Raw genomic sequence first — 19117 nt, 5'->3', positions numbered from 1 at the left:
GTACTTTCCTCTCCAAGCGCGAGGTACTGGAATCGAAAATGACGATGTTTTGTAAACTGAAGATGTAAAGAAAATATGGCGGGTCTAGAAATGGATGCTGCTTGTATTACATACGAGGCAATTTCTTTTGAACAAGATGTATTTCCGAAAACCAAAGAGCCCGTGTGGATCCTTGGAAAGCAGTACATCACTGACAGAGGTAAGGGCAATTTCATTCGCCAAAATGAGATACTGAAACATATGACGATACCAGAATTTCACAGCACTGCAGCAGGAAAATTTTACTTGCTAAGCATAATTCCTTTGTCTTTTGTCGATGTATCGAGGCAATGACTTTGTTATTAATTTTTATTTTGTTGCTAAAATGTTGGTGAATTCTTGTAAATGAAATATAAGGAAGTCTTTCTTTAGTGGACGGGATCAATAAATGTTGTTAAATATAGAAGCTTGCTATGAATCGAAAGTATAAGCTTATATTTCCGCCATGCAAAATAAGCGGCGAGATAAGCTTATATTATTGGGTTAACTAGAGTATGTTTTATGCCTGAAAAACCTGCTTGCCTTATGGCAGTCGTTGAGGGACGATAATGAATAAAAAGTAATCATTTTCCAAGGGGCCGTTTCATGACTGAAGATCTGTTTGAAAGGAAGACGTTTTACCTACTGGAATAGCATCGAATTTCACACTTGGTCCCCAGGTACATGGTGTAGTGTTACCTGTACTGCCAGCCATCAGTGTGCGTGGGAGAATCAAACTTGTGACATCCAACGCTAGTATCATCATGTGCGCCCCTTTCCATCATAAATTAGATTAGTAGACATGGACACTCATGAAGGGGACAGTTTAAGGATATATACTGAAACAAATTTGGAAAATACCACATTGTCATAAGCTGTGTAGGTGGCAGTTTTGCTCTTACAAGAACAACAAGGAGGTATTTCAGAAAGAAATAGTCTCTCGTTTCCAGAATGAATACTATAGGGTGTTGGGAAATGTGGGGAAACGTTGATTTTATTATGTGCTACTCGAGAAGACTGGGCAATCATAACTTTGTCATGTAGAACTCCTTTTTGACACCAGTTTGGTTTGCAAAATATATTGATAAATGAGCGTTTTAAGCATTATTCCCTTTTTCAGAATGAGGTAACAGTTGAAATATTACACTAAGCCACATTTTGTTGTGATTTAGTGAATTCTGGTGGAATATTGTCCCACCATTGTACATTACAACTAAACTGAGTGTAAAAAGGGATACCTTTGTATTTTTTCACTCTACCTTAAGGTTAGAATCAGTTTCCTTGTAAAAACTTTCAATAGATCCCTTTCAGTTAATTCCCAATCTGGAGGACAAAACAATCAGACTGTTCTGCATTTGAAAGGTTTGTTTCTGTCAGGGGAGAGAACAACCGTTGTTTTGTCCTCCAGATTAGGAATTACTGAAATGGGACTATTTGTGATATATTTTAATTTAATTCCCTTTTGTCTTTGTGACAGTCATTTTGCCAATATCTTAATAACCTGTTCACCAGTTTGTTTGTTTAGCTAGAACATGTTTACATAATGTATATTGCCAATTAGAAACATTATTCTGATTGGATAATATCACCACTTTTGAATATACAGTCAAACCTCTCCACAACAGCCATCTTGGGAACAGAGGAAAGTGGCTGTTGTCGAGAGGTGGCCGTTATGGGAAGGTAGGGGTGTAATATGACACCTGTTTTTTGTTGGGATGTGCAACAGTTTGTTTCTTAAAAAAATACTTATGTTAGCACTTAAACTGTTTGTAACACAATCAAAATATATCAATGAAACAGAAACTGAACAGAAACAGAGACCGATGACGGGCAGCACAGGTCAAGAAGATATTTTGGCAGTTGGGATGTGTTTTAGTGGCCATTGCCATTGTGAGAGGTGGCTGTTTTAGAGAGACTAAAATAAGAGTGAATGTATGGACTGTCCACTGGGACCAATGAATTTTTTTGTTGTTTATTTTAAAATTTTGTTTAGTTTAAAATTAAAATGTGAGCAAGTGTTCTGTTACTTCTGGAAATCACCTGAAATTGATAGACAGACGGGTGTTATTTCCATCCCTGATTTGGTTGTTAGGGAGAATTCAACATTCATCACTTGGCATTTAGTGTTTTTCTTGTAAATGGTAAATGATTCCCTGTGTTATATTTTAGGAGAGGATACAGTCAGTATTCTTAGGGATATCAGGTCTAGATTGTGGTGCACGTACAGAAAAAATTTCCAAGCAATTGGTGAGTAATAATAAAAATTTTTTGTTATTGACAGACTGGTGTTCTTTTTGCAATGTATCCATGTAGAAAAATTCTTTGAGCAGTATCAACTATGTATCTAGATGGATACCTATTTAGCAGTAAGGAATTACATAATAAATTTATGGTAATTTAATTGTGTTAAAGCTAAACATCCATTGAGAACATCTGGGTATTTAAGTGTAGAAATGAAATAAAACAACATTTATGACAGACTAGTTAATATGGGATTTGAGTTATTCCGCAATATTGTAACACTTGTTTTCTTAAAGGCGGCACAGGACCCACGGCTGATAATGGATGGGGTTGCATGCTGCGATGTGGACAGATGATATTTGCACAAGCTTTGGTTTGTAGGCATCTTGGAAGAGGTTAGTTGTTATTCACCCCATGACAGTCTTTCACTATGAATATAATTAGATGTCAGTTTATGTATTTAATATAACATTTATTAATTTTTTTTTTTTTACAGATTGGCAATGGGATCCTGATACAACAAACCCTGTCTACATGCAGGTTTGGTGATGTTTTCTAGTTTGTGTTGGTCTTTCTCAGTAGAATGTAAAAGTGAATCCAGGATTAACATTTGTGATCATTTGTGGAATGCTAAGTGTTAACTTACTTTGCATGAATTTCAGATTTTGCAGAACTTCCTGGACAAGAAGGACAGTTTATATTCTATCCATCAGATAGGTGAATAAAGTAAAATAAGATCATTTTGTGCATGATTTGAGCTTGTAACAGCAAATAGAATTTTATGTTTATTTATTTATATGGTAAGGAGTGTATAATAATACCATCTACAGTGAAACCTGTTAATCTGGTCACCAATGGGCCACGAAAATTTGGCGGTATTAACAGGGTGGCCATATTAAAGGGTTTCTTTAAATAAGAAATGACTGACTGAGCTTTTGTTCAGGCCAGAATAAACTTGGCTGTATTAATGAGGTGGCAGTGTTAATGGGGTGGCCGAGAGGCAGGGCTCCACTTCATACTAAAAGTATTCTCTCATTTGTGATAAGTAAGTCCAGAGTAAGATGTGTGACAGAAACTTGACCCATATAATTTTGCGTAATTTTGCTAAGTGGTAGCAGTGATGGTCATAGTAGGCATGACAGCCTAACAGTGAGCACACTGGACTCTGATATAGCATTCCTGGTTTGAGCCCTAGGAAGGCTCACTGTGTTGTGTTGTTTGGCATGATGCAACACTCCTCACCCACTAGTATAAATGTACTGGTGGACTGTTAGGACAATTTAAAAGCTGCAATGGACTAGCACCCTGTTTAGTAATATTACTCCAAGTCACTTCATGTTACAGAATCTCTATTAAGGCTTAAGTTCCCATGTCATGGGCCACTTTTGCCTGTGAACAAACTTTACCTTACTTTTAGTGAATGTAACCTTCTGTTATGACTTTAGCTCAGATGGGTGTATCTGAAGGCAAACCAGTTGGGAGTTGGTTTGGTCCAAACACCATTGCACAAGTACTCAAGTAAGGTTTTACATCTGCCTTAACTAATTTTAATCTAATTAGCGCCTGCTGTTTATAGATGTTTTTTTTTCTTTCTTTCTTTCTTTCTTTCTTTTTTTTTTGCAAAAATACACAGTTGCAATAATGGACACTGGTATTTGTATATATTGTGGATCAAAATCTTTACCTTCAAAAGGTTTTTGGAGTGTTTCAATCTCGTTCCCAGAGTCTTTGTTCCCCTTGACCAGTGGTTGGAAAATGAGAGCTCTGGGAGCAACCATTTCAGGCATGCGCCATAGATGCAGACTGCGCAGTGAAACTGGATGGGCAGAATTCGGTTATTTCAAAATGGTTGCTCCCAGAGCTCTCATTTTCTGACCGCTGATCAAGGGGAATGAAGACTCTGGGAACGAGATTGGGCTTAAACTAAAGGTAAAGACAAAGTGTCGCTTGTGAAAATTAAGTCACTTTTTTTAGTTTGATAATACATAAAAGAATCAATCTTCGTACAGTAGAAGCTTTAAGTGTTCATTTGAGGGTAATCTGTTTTAATTTTTCTTTTCCTTTACTCTATTTTTCATGTTCAACCCAGGAGTTAGGGCAGTTAATTGCATAGTGTGACCCTAATTAAGGTGGGGCATTTGAACAGCATTTTTGCCCAAGAGATGGGAATTTGACCAACTAAAAATTCAAGACATCTTATTCCTGGGGGTTGCCCAGGGGGGATGTTAAAGTTTTTAATTGACTGATACATTAACTGCTCTTATTGCTGACTGTTGCTTAAAATTAAGTGTGAGTGAAAAGTGTTTTTTGTTTTGTTGTTTGTCTACAGAAAACTAACATCTTTTGATGACTGGAGTTCGTTGTGTGTACATATTGCCATGGACAACACAGTCATAATTAATGATATCAGTAAGTTATGATTTTAAATAAACAATAGCCTCCACTTGGCCCGGAAATGTGCTTAGATATACATGTATGTCCGTGCACATTATCTATTCCAAGAAGCAAGTTTTGCAAGAGTGAAACTCAAGGAAAACTGTGAGCTTTCAGGAACAGAAAATGTCCAAGGACAAATATCTGAGCATATTTTAGCACCAAATGGAGGCTAAATATTTTGTTTATTCTCCTTCAAATTTTTTTGCAACACATACAGTTTTCAAAATTGGGTAATTACTAATATCACACAGATATTCCCCAGTCTTAGCTGAGTAAATATGGTAATCATGTGTCGCGTCTAGACCAATCGCACAAACGAAAATATTTGATGGATCATAAGCCAGTGTGAGAAACAGAAATCTATCTCGATCACTTAACTAATATTTGAGATATTTTGTTCTTCCATGCGTAACAAAAAGACATTTTAATTAATATTGTACAAACTACAAATCAAACGTCTTGAAGGATTTTCTAGAAACACTTGTTTTGTCTTTAGAAACACTTTGCAAAAGAGATTCGCCTGTAAAGACTCATGGGGAGGCAACTTGTTACAGTCGCACATCAACAGGCAGTGAAAGACGCAGAGGAAAAACTGGACTAGACATAAGAGATGATGTGAAACACAAAAAACAAGCATGGAGACCTCTCTTACTCTTTATACCACTTAGATTAGGACTGTCAGAAATGAACTCTGTGTATAATGAACCATTCAAGGTAAGTACAGAGTGTCTACTCTGAGCAGCTCTGCCAATTCCAGGCCAAAATACCACTGTGTTTGATGTGTGGGGAGGAGGATAGTTTAACTTTATTTTCAGGCCTATGTGGCTTACTAGGCTCACTGGTTTTTGAGGCATTCATTGATTTAGAGTACAGTGGAACCATCAACCCCTCTTTACAGTCACCACGTTAATGGAACCACCTTGTTTTGTCCCCATACATTTTCTTATAAGAAAACGCCCTTACAGAATGAATGATAATCCGAGAATGTTCACTGTGTCGAAATCTAGAGAACAAGTGGTAATTTTAGCTAAGAGCTGTATAATAAATATTTCAATAAGAACTATACCATCATCAGACTAGAATATGCATGCACCCTTAATACGGCCACCCCAGCATTAATACAGCCAACGGTCACATTGTGAAATCTTAAGACGTATATTATTTCATAAATTCACTGGTTAATACGGCCAGTCAAACCAAATGAGTTTTGTGCAGTACAGACAACTGACCAAAAATAATGGCCAAGTCACACTAGAGGAAACAAACTGTTAAGTTTTCTTGAATAGAAATAATAAAACTATTGTTGTCCGATGTTTCGATGTTGTTATTCAAGATCTCAAACCAACTCTGAACGTGCAAACTGACTCTATCCGCGCGAAACTATTTAAGTGAGACCACATGCAAATGTCTATTATACTAGTTTCAATAATTTATATTCACACCGCGATAAAACTGTCATTTTTACCTTGATAATGATGTTAGCAACATCGAAACGTCAGTTTTATTATTACTATTGAAATTTTTCAGTAAACTGCTTATAATACTTTCCTCGTCACATGGAAAAACCCCATGCAACCGACTTGTTCTCCAAATAAAGTTAATAGAGGACTGCTTTGACTCCCTAATTTTACAAGAACTTCCTGACGATTGGGAAGATCGTTTCTTTCCCAGAGTAGTGCACGAATCAAGCAGATTTTGAGTGTAAAGTTGATGCTGCTGATGGTGTTTTACAACTTCCAACTGCGATACCGAAACTGGGCTCTTCTCGAGGGGTGATATGTGACCTTGGGGATGTTTCGTGTTTCTAGTGGCAAAGGAGAACTTTAAAAAGAAAAAAAAAAACGAAAAAACTTTAAACTTTATTATTATAGAAGGCAAATGAGCTCTCAAAGTGATTTGCCAAACGCAAAAGGATTGACTGCAAAACAAGACAATTCGATAGAAAATCAAAAACTTTTTGAATTTCAAAATCCAAATCTCTGTAATGTGTGTTGGATGTGTACTGTGTAGCGCTGTGTTCCTGTTTGTAAAATTCTCGTTTATCCTTCTAGTCCTTCTAGACACTGTACCATGTCAATTCAGTTATAGTCATATTGAAAAATTGAAGTTGCTTAAGAATATCTTTCTCCTTTTTGTTCTTTTTTAAACAGGCCTGTTTCACATTTAGACAATCTGTAGGAGTTATTGGTGGAAAACCCAATCATGCATATTACTTTATAGGATTTTACGGTAAATGTAAATTTGATTTCTTATAGTGGAATGAAGCATGTCTTGACGAGAGTTTCATCAGTGCTCTATTATTACCAACTTAAGCTGCATTTTGTCCAAAAAGACAAGTCTGAACACAGGATTAGAGCATGCCACGTAAGCTCAATCGCGACCATAAGCAAAGTACTAGATACGGCGCAAAATTGTGTGCAACAAATTGGCAGCCTATATCCATCGCTGATTCAACTCCACAAAAGGCTCAATTTCGGAATTGCTACATATATTCAGTATCGGAGTGAAGTGCAATCAGTGCGATGAAACGGGCAGTCCGCTCTTCGTGCACTGTGTGATGTGGGGTAGGACTGACATGGGCGCTCTTTCCGCACTTCCGGTGCGTTTAGAATTTGCGCGCATTCTGGTAAACCTTACCACAAGCGCAAGAGAATGGAAACTTTTTCATTCCTTGGGCTTACGTTGCTCGTGTTTGCGTTCGCGTTACGGTGGGCCACACACACTTGTGTTTGAGTTTGTATTTGTGCCGCACATGTAGACTAGGCAAAAGGTCCCTTTTAATTTAAAGGGTCATTATTACGGCAACTTTGCGGCATTTTCGGTCAAAGCAGTGCTAAAATTTTGACCGAAGTGAATACCTTCGCGAAATAGTCACAAGACACCAAGGTAAATATATGAAAAGAATTGTTGAAGGAAGAGCAAATTGTAATTTATGTTGGCGATTTTCCTAAGACAAGACGACAGAATTTGAAAATGATTGCGAGACTTTTTAGTGTTTCCCAGAATGTTATCATTTCCTGGATATGTGTCTGCGATGTAACTCGGCAAAAACTCGTAGACCTCTTATTTTCTTTCTATCGTATTATATTTTTATAGTTGCTTATTTGTTGATGGACAACTCGCTCAGTTGGTTTTCTCTCTGTTGATCAGTTTTGGACGCGTCATTTGAGTTTATTGAAGACGCCTGCTATTTCACTTTTCATTCAATGTCGATGATCGCTCTAAATAACGTCCCTGTATTGTTTTTTTTCTTTCTGAATTAAGGTAATAATCTGTTGTATCTGGACCCTCATACAACACAGCAGGCTGTGAACCCAGAAAGAATGAGTCTTATTCCAGATGAGGTAAGGTTTCAAGGCAATTAAAACTGTAATAAGTCCCTATTTTGTGTGAAAACAATTGCAACAACAGTGCGTAAGGACACGAGTAGAGTAAGACTGACAGCGTCCACACTACGCCGGAGGAATTTGAAAACGCAGCTTACAGGGTTCGTAAAGGTCCTGGAAAACCTGCAAAGTCCTGGAATTTTATTGTGGCATTTTCCTGGACTGGAAAGTCCTGGAAAAGGGCTACTGGTTCTGGAAAGTTCTGGAAATGTGTTCAACTCGAGTGAAAAAATGTGAAATGTATGGCAGACAGTAAGGAGAATTATCATTAAGATATTGGGAGTGAAAGGGTTAATGTGAATTTTAGAGTCCTGGAAAAGTCCTGGAAAAGTCCTGGAAATTTGTTTCTGAAAAAGGGCACGAACCCTAGCTTAATTTCTATGGATAGGCCTACCGTCCACACTTACCCATCAAGAAAACGGAGCTTTTCGAAAACGCTCTTCAAACCGGAGGAATCTGAAAACGCCGGCTTTTCGTTTTCGTGTGGACGGAAAACATTTTGAAAACAGAGCTTTTCGAAATCGATGGCGTCACGATAATCACGTGATTTCCCTGACCGAGTTTTCCTCAAAGACAAATTTAAAATGACCGGTGACTGCTGCGGTTAGAAATTCCTTCGGCATAGTGTAATCTCTCTCATTCCAAGAGGCCGCCATCCTCTGGTCAACGTTGAGCAAGGATGCGCGAATGAGATTATGAAACAATTTCTTTTAGTATTTAGAATTCTTTGTTTTGTGTTTCTTAGAGTTATCACTGTGTTTATCCAAGCCGGATGAACATTTCAGATCTGGATCCATCAATAGCTTTGGTAAGGAGAGCTCTGTTTTGATTCCGTAACAAGACATCCTGTGTTTAAGCATAACAGATACAATTCTTGAAGTTAATCAGCTGTCTGTTCGTGCCAAATGCGTTACACTTTAGTTCCAGATACAGCTCATCTGAGATTACAATTAATCAATGGACTCCGAAGTTTTTTTACAGATTAATTCAGGTCAAGATTTTATGTTTCTATTGTGACTTTGACCGATTTTGAAATGACATTTTAAACATCGTGTAGAAGAACGTCCTTACTTACGGTCGAGAATTCAAAACACGATAAGTGTTTAATCCGGTTAAAGCTAATGCAGGACTCAGGTCGAGCGATTTAGCCCGGTCGTGTGTGCTTTCGAGAAAGACAATTTACATCCACCCGTAAACTTCTTTAAGCTCGTATTATTTCGTTTCCTCTCTTTGTTCACGCAATGTTCTTAAGTTTCAGACCGCCCCTCAATATTTCTGTGACCCACGCATCCGCAATGGTTGAACAAGCGATGAATGAAAAGCTAAACACAGCTCTTGTGAACTCAACTGAAGATTTGACCTGCCTTCTCAATTCACACGATATCTTGGCGGGTAAACCTCCCTTGCCGGGTGCACGAAATCACGTGACCTTTTTTTCGATGCTTGAATTTCATTTGCGTCTGAGCTCTGCTTCCAAGCTGTGCTGTTCTTTTTTCAAGAGTTTGCAAAATCAAATTTTGTCTTTTCTTTTTCAATTTCCACGCGAGAGAGTTTAGATAATTAAAAATTGCGAGCATCGTTTGTAAATTTACAAACTGAGTCCTCATGAACCACGCGTCGCAAGTTGTGACAAGTGTAAAATTGTAACAAAAACCGATCCGCTCTAGCGCTGTTGAGTGTCATGCCATTAATGTTTGTTTTTATTGTAGGGATTTTTCTGTAAATCTGAAGAGGAGTTTGATGACCTTTGTACACAGATTCGCCAAGTACGGCTTAGCTAATAATGTAATAACTCTGATCATGATGAAAGCATTGTTCTTAAGTCAAAGAGGATTACAAATTATTGTGTTCTTTAAGAAACGTTAGAATTTAACTGCTAAACGGAAACCGCGGGGAAACATGGATGCTTAAGAAATACAAACATTAAATTTAAAGCGGATTTGGAAAGCTCAGCCATTTTCCTCAGTGGAACTGTAATAAGATAAAGATAATTGGCGAACTTGGTGGTTTTATTTTCTTTGTAGCATACGGTAAACTGCCGCTTATAAGCCCTCCCGCGTATAACCCCCCCCCCCCCGCCCGGTTATAGATCCATGTACCTGTGAACAAAATATTACTTCTGATTATAAGACCCCCCCCCCCGCCCCACACCCCTGCCCGGACATAAGGCCTCTTCTAGTTAAGCATGAAATGAAATCGATTTATTATGATGTTTTAAAGCTAAATTAAACACCAGTATATGCAAAATGTATTGCGATCAACACTGCCGTTTTTTTTTTTAAGAAAGCTTTAAAAGCTCATTCTAAACCCCTTACAAAGTTGTATAAGCCCCCTTAAGCCCAGGGCTTACGGCTTACAATTTTCCTTTCCGGTCACAGGAAACCCATACTTAGTTGTTTTATCTTGTTTGTAGCATATCCTTTCCGGTCACAGGAGACCCATGTTCGAGCTGGCTGATGAAAGACCACCTCACTGGCCTTCATTAGAAATACCGCCGAGACCTGGTGACGAGCTTAACTGCAGCCAGCAATCAGGTTAGACGATTGAACCAATTACGTGACGTAAACTCGCTGAAATTTGAGACCATTACGAACCGCGTAACTGATAAATGTTTCTTTATTACACTGTTTTTCCCTCCTTTTTTAGATTTCACAGAGCTTAACTATGAGTCCGACGAGCCAAAAGAATTCGACACAGATGGGGAATATGAAATTTTGTAGTCTTACAGATTGCATTGCAATAGACAGTGAATCGAGACTCGTATATTTTATTTTGGGGCATTTGGGGGAGGGGGTATGATTGGCCGTTAAATCAAACCTGCCTTGTTTTCGTGCTCTGGGAATGGTAATAGAGAGTTTAAGTAACCACGACGGCGACGCCAAGGACAACGTCGATTAAAAAATTATTTTAAATCTCGCGGTGCCCTTAAGTCATTTACTTTGTTCGTCACTGTCAGAACTGTCCCGAGACTGAATCTGGGACACAGCGATTAATTTGAAATAAAAATTTTAAAAAAATAGCCGTCGTGGTTCACGTTCTCCAGGCAACGCAGAATTTGGTCATTCTACGTTGTTGTTGAGCAGAGGACGGCCAAGAAATGTACCAAGAATTATAATGCACGTGCACAGCCATTGTTCTGCTCATTAAACCTTTCGTTTAACGCCTTTCCCGTTGCTGTGGCCCTCATGGTTTTCTTTCTGGCTTGGTACCATAAGTTTCCGTTATGTTGCTTCGCAACATGCTAAAAAAGCGCGGAACCAGCCTTTTACCGAGAGATGATAGGGAAAAAAATCGACTCTGATTACTTTAAATCATATATTATGTAATTCCCTAGGCGGCTATCTCGATGAATGGACCACAAAACAGCGTGTTCTCGCGAATAATTTTATTATTTCACATGTTAAAAACCACAAAGTTTTAAAATCGCTCTGATGGCGATCCTGTCAAGGTTGTGTACACCTCTTTTAACTGATTATTCAATTCTTTTTCCGCTTTCAATACTTTAAATCTTTAAAACCATTTTTAATCAGAACAAAATATCACTACCGCCGTTGCTGGTCATGCGTGTCGCACACGCGCGTGACACGTTTGACACGCGAAAAGATGATGAGTTTGCGTGTGAAAAGGTAATCTTACTTCCTCAGAGAACGGATCATCGCTTTCGTTTTAGAGCGGTTTTCACTCAAGTGTCAAAAGTCATTCGCATTGACTTAAAAAATCTCGCGCCACTTTCTCAACCAATCAAAAAGTAAAACCAGAACTAGTTGTGACTGGCGCGATACGTTTTCCCACGCATTTTCACGGCTACACGTGTTTTTGTTTGAGTTTTGATTAGTTAACTCAAGCGTCGTTGTAATTTATGATTGGCCAAAGTTATAACTTCGGTTTTGGTTTTACGACACTCAATTGAAAACTGCTCTAACAGCAATTCACATTTACACACATGCAGGGTTTGACGTTCTTTCGTTACAATTCAGTTTTGTTCAGTTAAGTGTTAATTTTATCATTTAACGTTTCTTAAATATTGGTATTACGGGTGGGTTTTTCTTTTTCATGACTACATAATTAGAGAAAGACAAAGGAGATTGAAAAGAGGACAGGTGTATAAAATGGGAAGTTTATTATTGTGAATGATTATGAAGTTGAATATATGTTTTCCCAGTGCTGAGGAAAACGAGTATTGTATATGAACCAGGAGATATATTTTTAATGTATAATTCCAAATAAAATGTAATGAAACTTTGTATTCTAGCCTTCTTTTGTTGCTGAACAGTTTGTTTCGTAGGTTCTTGTTGTGTCTTTTTCAAAACAAGTTCTGGCCCCAGTTGTTGGAAGGCTGGATAACGCTATTCACCGGATAAATCGCTATCCAGTGGATAAGAGTTAGCCACGCTACACACTGGATTGTGATTTATCCGTTGGATGGAGTTTATCTTCATTTGAAACAACCCAGGCCTGATAGAAAACAATTTAGATGGAATTGAGTTAATCCAGAAGAAGCCTCAGTTTCGATTTTCGTTTTGAACTTTTCAGTGAGGCTGGTCTTTATATTTTCTGTCCTCTACATTTGACATCGAAGACTATTATACAAGAGAAATTTATAATGGTTATAGGACTGAGTGGAGGCCAATTCGTCTGTAAGCATACGAGTGATAAACAAAATCGGACTACCGCGGATAAATCACTGTCCAGTTTATTGGATGTCCTGTTACCACAAACGTAGTCTGCGTGGTTGGTTGTTTGGTTGATCGGGGTATAGAAAAGAGCGTAATCCGCGAGTGGCCTCGAGGGGAGTCGCGGCATCGCTTGTTCGCTCTTTCCCAACTAAACCGCGTTAGCTTGCGGTTTCGTTTTCACGACGGCAAAAACGCGTGGCGAGAATGATTGGCAGCAAGAGACTACGATCATAGTCTCTTGGTTTACCCCCCGGGGGGGGGGGGGGGCGGGGGACTCCCAGATAGAAAGGACGGGGGTGCCCGTCGTACCTTTAAGGGTTTAAAAAGGCGGTTCCTCTTAAGGTGTCCAGTCTCAAAAGGTACACAGCGGGAACTTTCGCTGTACCTTTTGGAGGATTGAGCCGAAAAAAATAGGGCAGGAGATTAATTGTTGTTTGAGAATTGACCTATAAGGTGTGAAAAAAAAAAAACATTTTAAGCCGCGCCCACAAAGCAGGATCTTGGTACCTCTTGGAGGCGATTTTCAAAATTTCCGACGAGTACCCGCGTCTTTTTTATACGGCAGCCCCACCCCGGGGAGTTTAACCTCACTGGTTGTTTTAGCAAAAAAATTGAAGATTAACTAGAACTACAAACAATCATTCACGAACATGTTGCATATTCATCGGAGTAAGGCGTCTTGTTGATGGAATAGTCGGGAAAACATAAAGAATATTAAGTTTTCATGCCTACTATCGTGGCTCAAAACGTCGAACGGGTTAAAAGAATGCATGCCGCAATACCGCAATTAAAAATTTGCTGTTACAGAAAGATCGCAAAAATTTTCAAAGTTGTCCCGAATACCGCAAACCGCATTTAAAACCCAAATCCCCCTCAGACTACGGCAAGCACAAATTAAAAGATTCTTTTACCATCTCTAAGGGTTATTTTTAGATACTCAATTTCGTCTACCGAGCAATCTAGAAGTGAAAACCATTCAAATCTGTACGCAATCAACTGGAAGAAGCGCGTCCAATTTCATCATAACTCGAATGCTATGCTATGACAAATGGGCTCTTTGAAGGTCTCACAAACACGGCGTGTGTGTTCTACCTCAAAAAAGCAACCCTACGCTTCGAAATGTCAAGAGCGTCGCGAATTTAACAACGCTATCATGATAAAACTCGACGAAAGAATGAAACCCACAACCCACGATGACTGCAATAAACAGAATTAATTATCAAAAACATGCACTGCCAACTATAGCTTAAGCTGTCTAAGAATCGGCCCAATGGCGACATTTAATAAGCGTTGGACCAAACACACATGAACGGAAGTAAAAATAACACTGATACTTTGTAGATCGTGTGAGGTACATGAAAACATTCTGATAAGAGTAAAGTAACATCCAGGAATGTTTAGGAGAGAAACGGGTCACAAAATCAACTCGATAATAGCCTCTTTATATTTGTGTACGGAAATGTTGTACAGTACTAAAATAGCCGTGACTTGAACAGCTTTACCCGATCGCAATCGCATACCTGTTTTTCGAAACTGGAGAAACGTATCTAATATGATTTCTTGGGACCTGCTTGTTTTCCATGTATGTTCCCTTTACGAGCAGATTGTCTTAGAAGTGGAAGGCGATCAGCCGTGATTGATTCAAGGGCATAGCTGGAAATAAACGGGATTAGCGATCAGCCATCTAATACTTCAGTTCTTGTAGAACGGAAAAAAGGTCAACGCGCGCGTATCAGATGGAGCGCACATGCAAAAATTGCGCACATGAAGAAACTGCGCGCATAAACGGCCGCAAAAATTGCAGTCATTACTTCAATTACCCGAACTGTCTAAATACATTCTTGCATTTAGCCAACGTTAAGTACTTTATCTTGCTACGCGGTTATCCTTTGGTGGTCTGTTTGAAAAGCGATTTAGAGAACTAGTCAAAACATGCGGAAGAACTAAACAAACCAAACCATGACCCTCAGTTGGGGGGATGTAAGATTTCAATTTATTTCAAGTGCAAAAAAAGGCTTTCACGATCATCCAAAGCTGTGCGGCCCCCTTTCGATCGGATCTTACGTATAGTCGTAAACCACGCTGGTCTACTGTACACGTAGATTTCGCTGAGCTTCTCCATACGTCTGTGAAACACACATACGCGCGCTCAAAAATAGAATTTGGCAAATACAGTTGCTAGAATGTTCGAGATCAGTGGTCATGTCGTGTTGACACTAGCTGCACATGAATGATACCGATCCCGCTTTAATCAAAACCACGTTTATCAACGCATCTTGAACCTGGCGCAGTAGATAATGTAACAACAGTGTAACAATTTGCTCGCAAATCGCGTTTGTGTAAATCTGTTCTCCCGCATATAAATATCCCGTTGGTATCCACCCCCCGAAGGGCAATAAATGGTTCATAAGAAGTTATATGTAAGCGAGTGTCGACACATGCTTTTTGACCTTACCCTAGGCTGCCTATATTACTGTTCTCAAAGACAAACAGAGGCAGAAAATTGCCATAAAGCCAGGACACATCTATCATCACCATCCTTATTTTTATTAAATCGTACGAGTTTGGACGCGAGCCTGAAAAAATAGATTGTAAAATAAATTACTACGAACATATTTGTCGATATTACTGACGCGAACGCGAACGATGGCATATAATTCTTGTTTCTTTGTAAATACGATTCTGTACAAATTAGACGTAAGAATTTGCAAAAAAATGTGTTTTTGATTATTAACAAATGGCAAATCTGTACGAAGTCGAGATAATCAATTGAATCATGTGTTTTGTTCATGTGCGAGGATTAAAAAACCGAAACGGATCTACGACTTGAAAACGATTTCAAACAAATTAAAATCTCGAATTTCTGTCTTGCTCTTAAATATTGGTTAGTAAAACAAACGATTTACGTTTGTCTAAGAAATGTTACAACAATCCACCATCTGACTGTCCGAACGTTTCCATCGTAAAGAAGAATTCTCACAACGCGATCAGTTATGATTTTTCCTCCTCCAAAACGTTCAGAGTCTTAATCAAGTGTTCAGGCAAATCAATTAGAGGTTTCTTCTTTCACAGGTATAGCATTCAGTGACATAGAATTTTTCGCTGATTGTTGAGCGAGGGCAAACCATGGTTGCATGTTTCTAGACGCACTTGAACCATTCAGTTGTAGTTCCGCTTGCGAGATCACCGCCAAAGTATCGTTAGTGTCCAAAGCCAGGCTTCCGTTTGCAGCCTTGAGATGCATCTTTAAATGCTTCCTAAGAGAGCTTGGGTGCGTGTAACTTTTGCCACAGCTTGGCACTCGACAGAGGTATGGTTTATCGGCCGTATGAACGTGTGAGTGCTTCTTACGATCACTCGAGTTGGCGAAACGACGGTTACAACCAGGAAACTCACAGACAAACGGCTTCTCTCCCGTGTGAGTGCGCTTGTGAATCTTGAGGTTTTCCGAGCGCGCAAACGTTTTGCCGCAGTTTGCAAAGGGGCAGGAGAAGGGCTTTTCTCCAGTGTGAACGCGAATGTGATTGATAAGCTTGTACTTGGCTTTGAACGGCTTGCCGCCCCTGTGACACTCATACCATTTGCAGATGTGTGAGGAATTACCTTCGCTCCCTCCCACGTGCTCCAAGGAAAGATGCTTCACCAGCTCCTGTATACTTGCATACACGTTAGCACAAGGCACGTTCTGTTGAAGAGTCCATCTGCACACGAACTCTAGCTTCCCTTGTGGTTTTATGTAGCGGAGAAAAGCGCCATTAGATGACAACTCCATGGTCGGCATTACACTTGAAGGTGACGGAACAATGCTTGTTTTCACTGCATTGAGCGGGCTTGGACGAGGCAGAGCGATGCTTCCTTGGGAAGTCTCCGTTTGCAAGTCGCTACTGCTGTGGCTGGACTCTGACCTCGGTGACGCTTGCACGTTCGAAAGACCAACCGCATTCGGGAAAGTAGTAACGGCGTGTTGCGCGGCGTCTTGCCCGAACGTTTGCGACGTCAGCGGGGCCGGAGCGTTGGAGAAACTTGGATGGTTGATGGCATGGAGGGCAACATTGCTCGTTGTGAAGATCGTCTGGTGAAACGCAGAAGGGGGCGGTGTTGGGACAACGAGATTCGCTGCCGACGAAGCTGTCACGTCCACAGAGATGGTGTGAGGTGGTAACGATACAGAAGGCAGCGTTACTGCGTGTTCACGGCGTAGCAGGAACTCTCTTCCACGGGCAGCCAGCGATGAATATGCAGCTGGGACGGGATAATTGGTTTGCAGGTTAAACGCCCCTTGAGCGCCACCCCCTGACAAAGTGTGAATAAAGTCGTGCGGGCCGCTCCGTATACCAGTCAAATGTATGGGAGATTCCGCATATGAAAATCCATGTCCAGCGTCTTGAGTCACTTCAGCGCTATCAGGCATCACCGGTCTCTGTAGGCCATACGGAGCCACGGAAGGATTATGGCTCGTTAAACATTCGAAAATATTCGGGTAATTTCGAGTCAATGGACCCGCTTCCATTTTTCTCTCCTCGTGATCAAAACGCATCGAGCGAAAAGAGTTTCAAATCTGCTCTCTTCTAAGGACTGTTGACTTCTTCTCACGACCCTACAATGAAAACTACTTGCGACACTGGAAGCCATTGGGGGTAAATTGATGTTTATCTGCCATTGGCTGGAGTTTCTATCGATTGACAGCATTACAATACTTTCGTCCAATCAGCGATCGCGTTGCGTTATACGCGGTACAAATTTCAAACCATTAAACGAAGGCGTGGTAACTGATAGGGTTATGGTTTTCACACGTATGATCGATTTAAGATCTGATAGCATAACGATGAATCAAAACACAACTGCATAAGGGGTAGAAATCCACCGGCAATGAGTCTTCAAGCTTAACTTAAGCTACATTATTTGTTTTGCAACATCCCAGGGGACCCATGTTATAACTTCCGAAATAACTTGTTGAAATATCCCACAGTGTCAAACACATGACATGCAGACCAGCGAGAGCGAGAGAAAAACAATAACAGACTTTTTTTCTTGGTTGGGCTCAGAAAATTCTACAAGCACGGCAATTCACAAAACCAACACGCTGAAATTCGTTCTCTAAGTTATCAAAGCATTCACTTTATGAAAAACAATAAAATAGCCTCAAAGTGGTTCTTTGTTCCATTCAATTTGCAGAGGCGCGTAAAACAACAGTTCAATAGCAATAATTAAAACTGTCACAGTCCGGTGTGAATTTTCCAGGCATTATTGATGGTAATTGCTTTAACCAACTTCCGGTGAGTTTAAAATTTCCGGTCTTTGTTGTTTTGTCATGTTTACTGTGACAATGACACAGTTTGCTTGTACGCCTCCTCGAGAACTCATTTCCTTCGATTTTTTTTTCGACTTTGCTGAATGCTTAACACATTGCCGGATGAAAACTTCGATTTAATTACCGCTTGTTCCAGCGACCAGAACATTTACGTCTCCAGTGACGCTGTTTTCTTTCATAGCTTACTTGTCTTATCTGTCAGCCAAGTAGTAGAAAACGATGCCATTACAATCACAGATCTAAAGATATTACTGTAATTTCCGCAGGCTCAAATTCTTTCCAAAAACAAGTAAACGATCTTCACGTATTTTCCGAACCTTCGCAACTGTTTAGATTGCGTTTTAATCAAAACAGTGTCTATCTCTAAGCCCACTGAAGATGTTTGTGTCTTTTGGAGACTAACAGAGATTAAAGCAGTTGGCCTGTGAGTGACCTTTACCTCTTGAAAATCAGATCATCCCCCGATAACGGGATAATCAACTTGATATCCCACTGCGGGCTCTGTTAATTTGTCTTGTCCGGACCTGCAGTGCATGCAGACAACTTTACGCCGTTTACGCGCGTGAAAAACGTATTCCATTTACCAAAATACGTGATTATTGATATAAAACGGTTTTTGTTTGGATTTTACTCTTTGCGTTTTCGAGGAAATTCAGCCGCGAAATATTGTGCATGTAGACAAAGTGACGGCATTTAAAGTGTGAAATTTTCCGTCCTTGACAAAACACATGACCAGGCGCTACATATCACAGAATGGTTCATCATCCTAGCACATGACACATAAACAAGAAAAAATGTGTTTGGAGTGAGATGAAACAAAAAAATGGCATAAATGGCTGGTGTTTTGGAAGGAAAACGGAAGCTCTCTCACACAGAGAGGTTTCTATGTCAAGCACGGCTTTTTCTCTCTTCCCCTTTGATTTTTTTTTTCTCCTCTAACTCAGAGAGTGGGCGGAGAAGAAAGCAACGGAAGAACCACGTTTCCTTCATGATGTTTTTCAACCGGAATAAATTCAAAGTTCATCCATTAGCGTAACATTTGAGCTACT

The 19117-nt window shown here is 39.7% G+C and overlaps 2 protein-coding genes across 2 annotated transcripts; one reads left to right on the top strand and one right to left on the bottom strand.

Moving 5' to 3' along the window:
• Positions 1-58: 58 nt before the first annotated feature.
• LOC145492859 (cysteine protease ATG4B-like) lies at positions 59-12325 on the top strand. The gene is made up of 14 exons (XM_081472233.1): positions 59-199; positions 2188-2265; positions 2556-2654; positions 2756-2799; positions 2922-2976; positions 3705-3777; positions 4589-4668; positions 5192-5409; positions 6846-6924; positions 7960-8039; positions 8827-8889; positions 9791-9847; positions 10495-10615; positions 10728-12325. Exons 1-14 carry the CDS (start codon positions 76-78, stop codon positions 10799-10801), a joined length of 1245 nt encoding a protein of 414 aa, XP_081328359.1. The 5' UTR covers positions 59-75; the 3' UTR covers positions 10802-12325.
• Positions 12326-12404: 79 nt separating this feature from the next.
• LOC145492858 (uncharacterized) lies at positions 12405-19076 on the bottom strand. Its single transcript, XM_081472232.1, has one exon. The coding sequence runs from the start codon at positions 17292-17294 to the stop codon at positions 15804-15806; it is 1491 nt and encodes a 496-aa protein (XP_081328358.1). The 5' UTR covers positions 17295-19076; the 3' UTR covers positions 12405-15803.
• Positions 19077-19117: the final 41 nt, after the last annotated feature.

The sequence above is a fragment of the Orbicella franksi genome, chromosome 7 (genome assembly GCF_964199315.1).
Source record: "Orbicella franksi chromosome 7, jaOrbFran1.1, whole genome shotgun sequence".
NCBI classification, from domain to species: Eukaryota; Metazoa; Cnidaria; class Anthozoa; order Scleractinia; family Merulinidae; genus Orbicella; species Orbicella franksi.
This window is presented reverse-complemented; position numbering and strand designations above follow the sequence as displayed.